The sequence below is a fragment of the Gossypium arboreum genome, chromosome 11 (genome assembly GCF_025698485.1).
Source record: "Gossypium arboreum isolate Shixiya-1 chromosome 11, ASM2569848v2, whole genome shotgun sequence".
Classification (NCBI taxonomy): Eukaryota; Viridiplantae; Streptophyta; class Magnoliopsida; order Malvales; family Malvaceae; genus Gossypium; species Gossypium arboreum.
Window position 1 is genome coordinate 6,700,412 of NC_069080.1, and position 15,069 is coordinate 6,715,480.

A 15,069-nucleotide genomic window follows, 5' to 3' on the forward strand; every position below is an offset into this window, starting at 1 on the left:
TTTGTAACAGCCTTTAATTGTAACGGTTATGATTTGAAAAGACTCCTGCAATAAACACATTAAAATGAGCTTATTAAACACATGTAAACACTTATTAAACATAACACACATTAATACTTAACTTAGGTAAATGAACTATGCATCAATTATTCCAGCAACTAGTTAATTAAAGAAGCATTATTAAATAAACTTAACTCATGCATCAATAAGTAATCCTAGGAACTAGATTAATTAAGAGCAACACTTATTAAATGAAGTTCAACAAAAACACTTAATTAATTAAACTAAGATGAGTTGAATAAAGTCTAGCAACTCATTTATTAAAGTAAGATGAGTTTATTAAAAATTAAGTTCAACTTGCAATAAATTGCAAGTAATGTCAATTGGACCATCCCATGCATGAATGTTGAATTCGGCCACTTGCTCTCCCCCAAGCTCGATTCACATAGCTTGCTAATGCATCTTGAAATCTCTTAGCTCGTGATCGAGTTATAGGCCCTCGTGGCAACTCAATGGATTCGGAAGTGATCTCTCGAGCTATGGTCGCATCACCCAGGAGCAAAATGCAGAAACTCAACTTACTTTCTCATCCTTATCACCGTAGGTTGCCCGAGTGCTAGTGTATTTTTAGACCTGACAGCTTAATTATTTCATTTTCAAAAGGACAAACTGTTTAAATTGTTTTGTGAGACAAAAGTAAATACATATTAAGGAGTAGGGGTGTAAATAAGACACTGATGTTCACAAGCTACTTAAAATTGACTTGAAAAAGTTTGAATATGATTCAGTAATTATCGAGTTGAGATTAAGCTTTGACCGAGTTGAATTTAAGCTTAATAATACTTGATTCGAACAGCTCACGAGCCTTATAGAGCTTTTCATAGTTTTATTTTATCAAATTACGTCATTGCCCTTAATATATATTATTAACCATAATTTTAATTATCAAGGTAAGCTCAAATATAAAAATTGATAAATGAGCTTAATTGAGCTTGATCTAGAATAGCTTGATTATATCTCGAGCCGAGCTCAAGTTTAAAAATAAATGTTTAACTGAACTCAAGCCGAGTATCAAACTTTGAATTTCAAGTTGAGCTCAAACTTGAAAATATTCAAACTCAACTCCATTCAATTACACTTTATTCAGTACAAAACTTTAGTTTATCCTCCCATAATAGTACATGTTTAATAGGTATATAATGATTTCTATTTCAAACTACTAAAATATTTATGGTTGGTCAATTCCAATTCTTATTCAAAAAAAGTGATTAAAGAACCAATTATTTCTGGCTAACAACTTTTTAAAAGATTGATAATTGACATGATTGTACAAAGCTCTTTTATTTTTTAATAAATTATTATTATTATATTAACTTATTCAATAACAAGTTTTTTTTTAATAAAAAAATCTCTCTTTTTTAACTTCAATAATAAATATCTTAACTTGGATTCATGTAAACCGTGAAAGAGATTGATACATTTTAAGTCCAAACCTATGAATAAAGTGGATTCCTTTTTCACTATGAGATTGTGACCATTCACCTTACATGAAATAGCAAGAGATAATGCACATAATAAGACTTCCATTCAAATTTGGATTTGAATTTGATGACCGGATATTTTTATTTGTTTTGAATTTAATCCTAATTCATTTTTTCTGTTAAAATATAAAAATACAGTTAATTATTCTATCAAATGTGAATAAAATAGTTTTATTAAAATGATACGTCAAAAAGATTGTGTTACCCCCCCCCCAAAAAAAAAAAAATATATATATATATATATATTTATGGTATTTCACCGTTCTTACATTCCATCTATCTTATTGACGTTTTTGCACCTTAAGTTTCTCTGAAATCAATTGAAAGTTGGGTGGAAAAAGGGGTCACAAAATAGTGGTTGAAGGAGGCAAGAAGAGCTGGATTTAATTATGGGATTTTAATTTTTATGTTAAATACAAATCTTGCGGATTTGTTTTGGTTTTTTCTTTCCCTTTGTGGATTAGCCACAATTTCAACACCTGGATTGTAATCAACATATTTCTTACCCTTACATTCAATTTCTTTTTTTAAATTGATGGTCTGTAGATGGAATCTATGCATCGGTTCAATTAGGTTTGATTTTCATTTAAGTCAAGTTCAAAACCAAAAGTTGCAAATATTTTATTTATAATTCTTTCATTATTTTTACTTCCACATATCGATCTAAATTTTTATATTTTTCAAAGTCAATATTTAATAATAACCTATATCACCATATTTAATTTTAAAATAATTTTTATATTTTTATGATGTTGATGTAGCATATATGCGAGTTACTACGTGATGACACGCTAATATTTATCTATTTTTAAATAATTTTAATGATTTTAATTTTTAAAATAATTTTTTTAGTTGTAAATTTTAAAAATTAATCAAATGCTAATGTGTAATTCATGTGTATACATAAGCAATGTTAAAAGACGTTATATTTTCTATTCATTTTGAAGTGGTTTAGTAAAAATATATAAAAGTTTAAGAACTAAAAGACAAGAAGAATCAAATGAAAAGTAAAAATAATTTTTTTTGTAAAGTTTGAAAGCAAAATAAGTTAGTGTGTCAAATAATTTTATATAATATTAAGTGTTTGGAAAATAAAAATATAAAAATATTATATTAATAAGTTTAAAATTAATAAATAAATAAATTTAAAAATCCATATTTTGAATAAATAATTTTCTCTTTTGTCATATATATATACACACGTACAGTGTATATCCATAAGTTAACTCCGACAAAAAAAAAAAAAAGTGTTGAATGGTTGTAAATAGTAGAATTTGAGTTATTAGAGAGTTTTAATGAAGTCCATAATCGGAAAAGTCTCTTGGGGTCCGACTGAACTGTCTAAAGGACTTGTACACATATACTTTGAGTAGTGGACTTCAATTAATAACTAAAGCGATATTTTAAAATTATTAAATAACCAAAGTTTATTGTGGACAAATTAATCATTAATCAAACATTGTGATTACATTACAGTAAAACTTTTTAAGTGAATTATCTTTTATATAATAATTAGATTTAGGTGTAATTATATGTTTAAGTAATATCATAATTAATAAATTTCATTAAATTAGATGTATTTGGAGCACCTAATTACATTTTTAATTCTTGGGATAGAAGGGAAGAATTGAAATAATTATAAACAATTACCTTATAGTTTTTCAAACATGTATGTGATTCAAATTTTAAAAATATAATTATATGTCGTTTAAATAATTTGAATTTCTTTTACAGATTTTAACCAACTAAATAATTAATTAATTTAAATAGTATTTGTTATAAATTATTTAAACTAAATTTAATTAAATTATATAGTGTTCTATACTAAATCAAGAATCAAACAATGGATATATGTTTAGAAAGAGAATAACACAATAAATATAAAATACTTTATTTTTGTTAATTTTATTAGTAATTACATTGTGAACTACCAAATTATATGCTTTTGTTACATATTTAAAATTATTTAATTATAATTTACACCATTAAACACAACTTTAAAAATTACGAAATATATCAAAAAAAAAAATTAATATATTAAACTTATTGAATAAATTGATTGTACTCAGCTTTAGCTTCTTTCTATTAAACTCTCAGTTGATTAAATGATTATTTCAGATTGAATGACACTTGTTAAACAGTACTTATTAAATCATTAGCCGGAAAAATATGACGTTTATTTAATTAGGAAATTGGCAGGAAAAAGAAAAAGTTAGAAATGGCGTTCAGACACCATTATCACTATCAAAACGAGGAACAGTAAAAAAAGACGGAAGCTTTAAAACAAAAGCTAAATTCGAGGAGACAAACAACAAAACTCCAACACCATTTTTTCCCTTCATTTATTTAAACCTCTTCCTATTCGACCATCAAACTCTCTTCTCTAATTCCTTTGTTACCACTTTATATTCTTTCATCTCTTCATTCTTTTAAAATCAGTGCTTGCTGATTTTTTTTTATTGATCTTCTACCCCTTGTAACTGGATCCGACCCGACCTGGATTGTCCCTTGTGTTCTTTTTCTGCTTTCTCAGCAGGGAGATCCCATTCTGGGGACAAAGAAGAACACAAAAGATCAAAGGTAATTTTATTTCAATTTGATCCATTTTTCTTGGTTAACTTTTCTGTGTTTTTTTATTTGTAATTTGTTATGTTTTCTGGGTTTTGCTTAAAATGTCTGCATTAATATTCATTTAACATTTTTGTTTTTCCCCTTTTGTAAAGATATTTGCTTTTGTTTCTTTTTCCCATCACATTCAAAGTTCTCAACTAATAAAATTTGTGTTTTTCCCTGTAATTTCATTTTTAGATTCAAAGTTTTTTTTTTTAAATTTTTTTAAGTAACAGCATTGACTTTTAATTTTCATTTTGATAGTTTTTTTTTTTTGGGGGTGGGGGTGGGTTAAGCATATTTGCTTTTGAACATAAGATTGATTCTGCCTGTGTTATGTATTTGCCAAATTCCAGTTTTGGATTCAAAGTTTGTATGTGTTTCTTACCATTTTCTAAGAAATAAAAAATATGTTGTTAATATTGTCTTTGTTAAGTCTTTTTCACATAATTTTCTTTGAAGTTTGAACATTGTTTTGCTCCTTTTCATTATGGAAAAACAAATCTTTTTTCAATTTAGTCTTTGTTTTTAATTATTTTATATAATTAAATTACTCAAAGTTCATTTCCCTTTTTTTTTTGATCCAAACTTTTCTTTTGTACAAAATTACTCTCTTTCTTAGCTTTTATATATATATATATATATATATATATGTTTTATAAGATTAGCTTTAGCTCTCAGTTTTCACTTTCACATTCAGTTATTTGAGCATTTTTCATATTTCTTTCTAATGTGGGACAGATTTCATTTTTTTAAAAAGAAAAAATTATATTGTTTTTGTTGCCTCAATCCTCTTCATTTGTCTCTTTAACCTCATTGGATATGGAGTCTATGCTGTCTTTTCTTTTCAGTTTTTCCATTTTAGATTTATAGTTAAACTTCAAAGTGGTTCTGCTTCAAGATAAAACAGTGGGTTTTTTTACATTGATCATCTTTAGTTTTCAGAAAATATTTTTCCTGTTGATTTTGGATTTTTTAAGGTTATTTTTGTTTTTCCTTCCTAAAATGTTTTTTTTTTTTCTGATTTAATGAATATGGCAGGATTAAGCTCTAGAAATCCATGATTAACTGAGGACTTTATATTGGGTCCTTAGTTCAGTTGTTTAAAATCTATATATTTTTTATAATATGCTATGTTATTCAGACTTGGATATGTCCTTGGAGGATCACATCCCGGTACCTTTGTTTGCATATGTGCCGGACACGGGTGCTTTAAACAAAATGAAGAGTGCTTGCTGTCAACTAAGGAGTTTTGATGATTGTGGTCATGATTGTTTCATATATATATATATATATATATTTTCACCTATGGTAACATTTCATTTTTTTCCGGATTGATTATGTGATAATTTCTACCATTAATTGCAAGTTATATGATCTTTTTACAGTAAATTCGGCTTCCGTCAAAATGATTGGCATATCTAATGTAAACTATATTTGGTGTTAAACCAGGGTTCTGCAATTAAGCAGTCTTAATGGGGAGTTGTGTATCAGCACCTGCTGAAAGAATCAAGAATTTGAGAAGGCCCCGTCATCGGTTCCGAAAACACCGTGGGAAGGTTTCCCGTTCCATCACAGATGGAACCAAGAAAAGAAATAGTGATGCTCGTGTCACAGATATAGCTGTTAGTGAATATTTACATATGGAGAATGGTGCAACCACTACTCGTAGAAGATCGGAGGTTTCAAGCTCAACATTCAATTTCACTCAATTTCAGTGGCATCTTAGTCAAATTGATACAAATGGTATATTATTTCTTTTCATCAATGTTAATAATCTTTGCTGAAGAATATAGTAGGTTACCAAAAACTTATGAAGAAAGGGTATAAATTATTTTCCAAAATCAAAGGGACTTATATTTTCAGAATTGCTATAACTTCCGGTCGTGTCCTGTGATAAATATTTTGTTAAAAAGGAACTAATGTAAATGATAGTATACAATAAGCATTTTGGTACATTATATTATTTCTCCAAGTATATGTACAATACGGGTATGCTCAAAAATTAAAAATTTTTCCATATATGTGGAGGATCATACCTTCTTACACATGTCCGAATATTTTTCAACCATGGGAACTTGAAGAAAAACGAATAGTTGAAGTAACATAGTTGGTCTCCTTATACTTTCCAGTGAACTTTTTATTCTGTGCAATGAACTGTCTTAAAAACCATGTTTTTGTCAAGATCCCATGGTGTTTTCGGTTCTAAATTTCCTTTCCTTTTTCCAAAAAAGATTCCTACTAAGAGGATTTTGTCTTTTGGTCCTTGCGCACTAGATTTTAGTATATACCAGTAATGGAAATCAAAGCTGACCAAAAGAAGTTTTTTTTCTGCTGTAGCTTGCCAAGAGGATCTTTGGTTTGATTCAGTTAGTATTCTTGAATCTGATTCGGACGACGATTTCCTCAGCATTCATGGAGGTAACGGAAGATTCAACCTTTCCTTGATCATATTTAAATGAGTTCTGTAATAGAAAATAAAGCATGATGATATAGCAATGGGACAATGTGGAGCCGAACTATGAATCATCATAAGAGACTAGTACTCATTATCTTGTCTAAAATTTTCTGCATCTGCTGAATTTTAGACAATGTCAGTTACTAAATATATCAAATACTTATGATTGCTAATTTTTCTTGGTTTCTGTTTTTTAGTATGCACGGACAATGGGAAGATTTAGTCATCTATGACCGTCTTATGTATGTATTTGTCTGGATTTTTCTTTTCCAGATGGTTTTCCATCAGTGAGCAATGCGATTGGGAATATATCAAGTGGGCAGCTGCTTCAGTATGAAAGTTCAACGTGCTTCATGGATGGCAAGTGCAAAAACGAAGAATACCATGAAGGTTATTTAAAGACAGATGGAGGTAAAATGAGCAAAGATGAACCTAAAGAAACAGATCGGTTGTCTCACATTAGTAACCAGGGTAATGAGCTTTCGCGCTTCGGAAAGGCGGATGAAATGGGTAATAGGAAGAAGAAACTATTAGGTCATCCTTACGGAAGCTTTAAAGGTCTGAAGGAGGATAGGCGTAATTCTGAAGAGAAAAACTTAAGACCCGGATTATCAAGAATGATTCCTTCTGTGAGTTTCAATGAGAAGATTTTGACATCTGGTTTGGCTCCACAATCCCAAAGAAGGAAATCAACAGTTTTTAGACTTTCTTTTAAGAGGAGATCATATGATGCAGAAGACAAACTTGAGGACTGTAAGTAATTTGAGTTAATTTTGTTTCCAAAGTTTTGCTTTGTATTTTATTGAGTTCAATGATAACTCCTAAAGTAGAATATAATGTTGACTTTATTGATAACAGGTGCATCAAAACGATTTTTATATCGTCCCAAAGCTGGATATATAATTCCATGTAGCAAGGATGAGAAGGCGAGTCAAGGATGTTGGTCCGATATTCCACCATCAACTTTTAAACTTCGAGGCGAGACTTATTTCAAGTATGCTAGTTATTCTAACCCTTGAATTTTACCATTTGTGTTGGTATCTTTCCAATGAAGTTCACAATTATAATGATTTTATATTTCTATCCATTTGATCTTTACTGAGAAATTTTTATTTATTTTTCTATTAGAGATAAACGGAAATGTCCGGCACGACATTTCTCCCCTTATACGCCAATAGGCGTTGACTTGTTTATCTGCCCGACAAAGATAAATCACATTGCCCAACATATTGAGCTTCCTAATGTAAAAGCAAATGGGAAAGTGCCCCCTCTTCTAATTGTTAATATTCAGGTATTTTTCAGAATGTCCGTATTTAATTGTTGTGATGTATCTTGGTGGAATATTGCACTGGAATTCAATCATTAAAAAAAGGCTTCCTGGCAATGTCATTTCAGTGATTTGTCTTGCATGTTCTCTTGCAGTTGCCTACTTATCCCGCTGCAATGTTCCTTGGCGATAGTGATGGTGAAGGAATGAGTCTTGTTCTCTATTTCAAAGTTTCTGAGAATTTTGACGGGCTCATCTCGCCTCAATATCAGGAGAGCATCAAGGTAACATTATAACATTTTGCTGTCAGGACATGTGTCTTTATTTAATTTGTATGTTATTCAAGGTCATGCCCTTAGCCTTCTGTAAATTCTTTTAACTCCCAAGGCTTACTGTACTTTGCAGCGTGTTGAGGATAAGTGTTGTTAATACCCGTAGTCAGGACTAGAAGGGTCCTTAGTCCAGTTTCTCAGGTCATTCTGAGCTATTCCTCTTTGCTGCTAGAGAATCCCACTTTGTAGATTAAACTAAAACTTGTTGTCACTTGGATGCTATTTCTACTTATGCTGTGCTGGTTCTTCATATAAGTATCAATGTCGACACCGATGTCTGACATGGGATTAGGATATTACACTCCTAGGGTCCTTCAAATATAGGAAAAAAGTTAGAAGATGTTGAACTTATCCGTGTACATACCCATATCTGAGACCCCCAAGTTCAAGTAACATAGACTTCTAGACATGAAAATCTGTGGTAGAAGTATGTCTTAGCTTCATCGACTCGGTACTGACATGGATGCCTCTTGTTTGGTATTTTGTAGTTCTAGAATGGAATAGGTAAATTGAACAGTGAATAAAAGAATATAGGATAAACTTATCTTTTCAAATTGATGTTACGATGTTTCCAGGTTATTCATTCAGTATTAGCCACTTTTTTATTTCACTTTGTACTATCTCTTAAACATTTGTGCTTTTGGTCCAGAAATTGGTCGATGATGAGATGGAAAAGGTTAGAGGGTTTGCGAAAGACTCTACCATTCCCTTCAGAGAAAGGTTAAAGATCATGGCTGGGTTGGTTAATCCTGATGACCTCAATTTGAGTTCTACTGAAAAGAAACTCGTAAATGCTTATAATGAAAAGCCAGTTCTCTCACGCCCGCAGCACAACTTTTACAAGGTATAGCATAAGTTTCTACTTTGCTTGTTGGCTTTGTCAGTGTTTAGTTGAACGAATAGGTTAGGAATATAAACAGACAGCACTATGATCAACCAGAATTTGTTTTATGATGTGACTTCGACACACCGGTCTTGTATTACGGGCATAACTGAATTCACTAGGTAGTCCCAACTTATTCGATGACCAAATAACATATCATATTGTCCCTTGAGATAATGCCAATGGGTTTCAGCCTAGAAGCATACTCGGCAAACACTGAGGCCATTCTAAATTCATAAGAATATTAAACCTTCACAAATGTCATTTGGATTCTTCATTTTCCTTGAAGCATTGATGTCCAACACTCGTTTTCTATCAGCTTGAATTCCATTTAGTTTTTCTGAACTTAAAGCTCATATGATATTTAGTTGTAACTGCCAAGTCATTGGCATCATACAATCAATTACGAGGGTGTTGACTCTATTTCTCATGCAGGGTTCAAATTACTTTGAGATTGATTTGGACATTCATCGCTTCAGTTATATATCAAGAAAGGGGCTTGAGTCGTTTCGAGATCGATTGAAGAATGGAATTCTTGATCTGGGTTTAACCATCCAGGTATCGCCCTGGTCTGGGTTCTTTGTTAAATATTGTAAACTTCCTTCAAACTTGTAAATGTTTAAACTTTGGATTAATGATCTTTGCCTTCAATTGACAGGCACAAAAACAAGAGGAACTTCCGGAGCAAGTGTTGTGCTGTTTGAGACTGAACAAGATCGTCTTTTCTGATCATGGCCAAATACCAACACTTCGAACAGCTTCTGATGCCTGAAAAGGTTGTTGTGGTTGAGGTGGAGGATACTGACTCTTGTAAAATTTAGAAACTCTTGTATGGAGGATCAATTTCGTTTGTGGAAGCTCAGTTGTTACAGTACCAGCTTTACTGCAAATATATTTCATAAAATGTTTGATTTCTCGTTAACAGTACCAATTATATTGGCCGATACATACCGATTTAGAAAAAAAATAAAAATTAAAATGGAATTAACAGCGTACCATTTCAGTTTTTATATCAATTTATATGTACTTGTATTGATCAATATAGATAGGTGTCAACTTGTATCAGAAGGCATCGATAGTTGATAAAATCAAGTATGTGCATTGGCTTAAGGAGCAAGCAATCGCCATATCAGATCAAACTACTAAAACAAAGGACTATGTCCCAATAGCCATTGATGGACTGCTTTATGTAAGGATTGTGGATCCTTTATTGGCACCTTATGGCATTGAAGATCCTATATTTGCAGTCATTCAATTAGAGCAAACGACGATGAGAAGCAAACTCGGGAAAATCACTCTTGACAAGACTTTCGAAGGGTGTGATGCACTCAACAAGAACATCCTCGATGCTATTGACTACTGGCCTTTGTAAACAGTTTCGGGACTAGAGTGCTTGCTTTATGAGATCAAAGAAATATCACCACCTAAAGGCATAAAGAAGTCCATGGATCTTCAGGAAGAAGCGGAACACAAGAAACACGTGCGGATTCTGATTTTTAAGGGGAAAGTCGGCTCAACCGAGCAATGGCCAAAGCAGAAGCTATACTTGCTAATGCAAGAGCTACAGCAAAGGCAATAAGGGAAGTTGCAGCCGCAATCGGCTCTAGCTGGGTCAAGGAAGCAACCGTGAGGGTTGTGGAGCAAAACATCGAAGCATTCAGTGAGCTAGCCAAGGAGAGCAGCACAACTTTACTTCCTAACGATGTTGCCAATCCTGCAGGGATGATGGCACAGGCTTTAGGCTTATACAGAGGCATGATAAAGAGAAATTCGGGTAAATGAGTTCCTTTTAAAGCAAGTAAAGAGGACCTGAAGCTTTGTAATGGTTCACTAATTAGGGTTGGTCTTTTTTATGTTTTCTCGAATTGCCAAGTTCTTTAATATCTAGAAACTGAATTTGTTTTCTTGGGAAAATTATGGATGCTAGGATTTTTTTTAATTTTCTTTTGTTAGTAAATTTGTAGATTTTAAAAAAAAAATCATTTTTCCTTTTCTTCCCCTTCAAAAATAGATGCTTTCTTGAGAATAAAATGTATTTTTAAATAATAATTTAAAGAAAAAGATCAAATTAATCAATTAGATTTAGTGGTCCAATTCATTTAGACCTAAAAGTTTCACAAGTTAGTTTAGTATCTATTTGTATAACTCTAATGCTGGTGAGATTATTTAGCATAACAATGAGATTAAATATAGTAATAATGAAATTAAGATTAGCAGTGAAATATGTTTTAGATTTAAATGAGGTGATAAAGTGCCAATTGAGTCTTACTTCAGTTGGCATCGACATTGTTTACAGTATAGGAGGGCATGAATATTTAAGGGTTAAGAGGGATTATAGGTAATTATAGACATTGTATAAAAAGAACAAATATGACAAAACCTATTACAAAATTAATGTTAAAAAAATGGAGTGAAGAAGTAAAAATAGCTGATATGTATATTAGATTGGAAATTACAATCATATTTATATTAAATGATAAAATATAAATATAAATTATATTAAGGTTAAATAATAATTAAAACTTATTAAGATTATATTTATAATAAAATAAATAAATTGTATTTATATTAATTAATAAAGTATATCAAACTTTTTTTATCATATTTAAAATTATGTTATAAATATAATAACAAATAAAAATTTAAAAAGGACCAAATGAATTTTGTTGACGTCCACTACAGGGAGATACATTTACAAAAAAATTTAAACAGTCGAAGATTGAAAAAGAAAATGAATGCCAAATTACCTTGGAGGCGTGATAAGACCCAAAGATAGTCTTAGGACTAGTTCTTCATTGCTTTTGAAAAGTTTTTTGAAAAGTGATTTGGAAAAGTGCTTTTGAGAAGTACTTTTAAAAAATTTAAGTGTTTGATATTGTTATCAAAAAGTGCTTTTAAAAAGTAAAATGTCCATTTTAGACATGATATTATAAAGTAACAAATATGTATTTAAATAATGTTCAAATTAGTTAATATTATGATATTTTAGTAAAAATATAAAAAATAATTTATTATAACTTATTGTTAATATTTTAATATATAATATTAATTTTAAATATTTCTAAGTAATTAATATTAATTATTTATTAAATTTAATTAGAATATATAAACTATATTTAAATATTTAAATATAATAATTAAATATTTGTAATTAGATATTGACACAATTATATTATTTTAAAAATATTTTATTTTTAATTAATGCTTTTAACACATTTGTAAAACTCATATTAAATAACCAAGAAAGAGAACACAAAATAATAGCATCAAACACATTTTAAGTAAAAAAGTAAGGCTAAAAAGGTAAAATAACAGTCAAAAGTGTTTTTTGGCTGAAAAAGCTAAAATTTACTGCTTTTTCATCTCTAAAAAAGCTCATCTCAAAAGTTAAAAAAGTTGTCCCAATGATATGTGTTCTTCATTACTTTTAAGAGAAAAACACTTTTTTTAAAAAAGTTTATCCCAAAAGCAATGGAGAACACACCCTTAGACTTGATGCACTTTTACATTTTACACATGCCATTGTGTATAAATTAATTGGAAAATTGATTGATTTAGACCTAAAAATAATAATTTTCTCACAACATGATTTCGACTTGATAAATTGAGTTTTAGTCTAAATTTGTTCATGGTCAAATCATCCGATCTTACCTGAAAACCTATTCAAAAGATAAGAATGTTTGAGTAAAAATATAGATTTGAAAAATAGGTTTGTCTAAGAAAATAATGCATGTTTCCTAAACGTGTTGAGCCTCAGGTAAGCTTTTTCAGTACAATCCAGGCCCAAATTTATAGAAAAAAATACTTCTTCTATTTTTTACTCTTTTTTTGTTTATTTTCCTGTTAATGCACTATTATATTGTTATTATTTGGATATTGAATTACTCTTATTTTATTATTTATTTTGCTACTATATTATAAGTATTTGCTTCCTAAGTTACATTTATCTTAATATTATTTAAGCATTACTTTTTATTTTTTCTATTTGTTGGTAAACATTTATTTTAATGTTTTTAGTGTATTTGATGTATTATATTTTTTATTTTTATATAAAAAATTTAATACTGGCGAGTCAAATTAAACTCAAATTTTAGTATTTTTATTCGAACTAAATTTTAAAAAAAATTAAATCTATTTTTGAGATCGAACCTAAATTTTTTATTTGATCTAATCTAATTTCATAGACAACTCTAATTTAATCCAGCATATGCGTCATACCAACAGGGATTTTATTAAAGTATAACAGCCATTAAAAGGCAAATTAAAAGTCCAAGTTGGACTGAGGATTTTATTATACCAAGCAGGATGCTGACTTGAGGATGGCAACAAATTATGGGACCTTGGAAGGCTATTTTACTCAAATAACCTAAAAATAATAATTAATTATGTAAATGATCTTAATTAAAAAGTAAAATTAAATTATGGAGATTAGATGGTCGGCATTACTATTTTTCTATTAAAAATAATTTTTAGGGTTTTTGACATTAGATGGTCAATACTCGTATATTTATTTTTAAAATTTATTATACTAGTATATATTTATACAAGTATTTTTAAAAAAAATTAGAACGCTGGCACAATGATGGCCGGCACCCCTTTATCAGATAAAAAAATTATTTGTTTGGAATGCCAGGTGCCTGCCAACAAAGGCTTAAACTCACCCAACAAAAGAGGATGGGAATATTCCAACATTAACCCCTCATTGTTTTCTCATCTTTTTTATTTCCCAAGTTTGATTATATATTTTATATTTTAAAATAATAAAAGGGTGCTGGTCATCAGTGTGCTAGCAGCTCAAATTTTTTAAATATTAGTATAAATATATACCAATATGATATAGTTTGAAAAAATTACATTAGTGTCGATTGTCTAGTATTTAAAACCTCAAAATTATTTTTTAAATAAAAATTAGTGATGTTGACCATCTAATCTCTATAATCTAATTTTTTATTTATTTCAGATTATTTAAGTGATTATTTTTTAATTTAAACTATTTACATAATTAATTGTTTTTTAAATTATTCGGGTAAAATAGCCACCTTGGAACCATGACTACCTAATAAAAAATTGCTCAATTAAAGTATGTTGGCATGGTTACAAGGTCAATGCAATCATCCATCTCAAAGTCAAAAGTATCTTTGCATCTCTGTGTTAAAAGAAGAAATTCAATCCAACTTGGATTTTTAATTTGCAATTTAATGGCTGTTGACTTTGAAAAATTCTGGTAGACTGCAAAAAGTGAAAAGTCAATGTCAAATCAACAGTTTAAATTCTGAAGTTTTGTCGATTAATAAATGTGGGTGCCCTGATAAAGCACGAACCTTACTGAATTTGTGAAACAGGTTGATTTTAACAAATCCAAATTAAAAAAAAAAAAAAATCTTAATCAATTGTCGATCTAGAATCTGCTCCAAATAAATAAACCCCTCTCTTTTTTTTTTTTTTTTTTATTGATAATCATTAGCTGGACACTGCTTATAAACCAAAGCTAAAAGCAAAGCAAAATTCAGCAATGTTAATGATAGTTCTAGGATTGGCTTTAGTACTGTTAATGGCCGATGCTACAAGGTGACTCAAACTACACTTTCTTTTCATTATTTTAGCTTGTTTTTTTTGTTTTTATGGTTGATACATCGTTTTGAAATGAATTGATAGTCTCAAATCTTGAAATTTTGTCTTTATTTTCCTGGAAAACTACAGCTTACTAGCTAGTTTTAGTAATATGTTTGCTTTGTTTGAGATAATTACTTTACCTTTTTTTAATCTTACTAATAAACTTTGTTGAACTAAGAAATGGGGAAATTTTAATCTAGATTAACATAATAATGTTTTTAATTTGTGGTTTTCTTCGAAATGATGTTAAACTTCATATTTGAGCTGCCCAAAAAATGCAGAAAAATGAAGGAAAGTGAGTAAAAGAAAAGTTTTTCCTAGGTCTGGAAATTGCAGAAAATTCCTTCTCATTCGAAATTTTTTTC

At 29.6% G+C, this 15,069-nt stretch overlaps 2 protein-coding genes across 4 annotated transcripts; both read left to right on the plus strand.

Moving 5' to 3' along the window:
- Positions 1-3,718: 3,718 nt before the first annotated feature.
- LOC108471121 (uncharacterized) lies at positions 3,719-10,013 on the plus strand. Of its 3 annotated transcripts, none has more exons than XM_017772709.2 (10): positions 3,719-4,121; positions 5,604-5,897; positions 6,492-6,572; positions 6,883-7,362; positions 7,468-7,603; positions 7,738-7,900; positions 8,032-8,160; positions 8,858-9,052; positions 9,527-9,649; positions 9,750-10,013. In XM_017772709.2, exons 2-10 carry the CDS (start codon positions 5,627-5,629, stop codon positions 9,861-9,863), a joined length of 1,692 nt encoding a protein of 563 aa, XP_017628198.1. In that variant the 5' UTR covers positions 3,719-4,121; positions 5,604-5,626; the 3' UTR covers positions 9,864-10,013. The 3 variants fall into 3 exon arrangements, with proteins under 3 accessions (XP_017628198.1, XP_052878358.1, XP_052878359.1); XM_053022398.1 differs by lacking the exon at positions 3,719-4,121 and adding an exon at positions 4,934-5,060; XM_053022399.1 differs by lacking the exon at positions 3,719-4,121 and adding an exon at positions 5,445-5,462.
- LOC108471670 (uncharacterized) lies at positions 9,995-10,463 on the plus strand. The gene is made up of 2 exons (XM_053020899.1): positions 9,995-10,015; positions 10,137-10,463. The coding sequence occupies exons 1-2, from the start codon at positions 9,995-9,997 to the stop codon at positions 10,461-10,463; spliced, it is 348 nt and encodes a 115-aa protein (XP_052876859.1).
- Positions 10,464-15,069: the final 4,606 nt, after the last annotated feature.

What these genes read in the sequence shown, in the direction of transcription:
- LOC108471121 (XM_017772709.2), top strand. Translation starts at nt 5,627, where the DNA reads ATGGGGAGTTGTGTATCAGCACCTGCTGAAAGAATCAAGAATTTGAGA. An exon ending in TAGTCAAATTGATACAAATG is followed by an intron (nt 5,898 to 6,491) that starts GTATATTATTTC and finishes TTTCTGCTGTAG; the next exon opens with CTTGCCAAGAGGATCTTTGG. An exon ending in AGAAGACAAACTTGAGGACT is followed by an intron (nt 7,363 to 7,467) that starts GTAAGTAATTTG and finishes TATTGATAACAG; the next exon opens with GTGCATCAAAACGATTTTTA.
- LOC108471670 (XM_053020899.1), top strand. Translation starts at nt 9,995, where the DNA reads ATGTTTGATTTCTCGTTAACA. An exon ending in TGTTTGATTTCTCGTTAACA is followed by an intron (nt 10,016 to 10,136) that starts GTACCAATTATA and finishes TGATCAATATAG; the next exon opens with ATAGGTGTCAACTTGTATCA.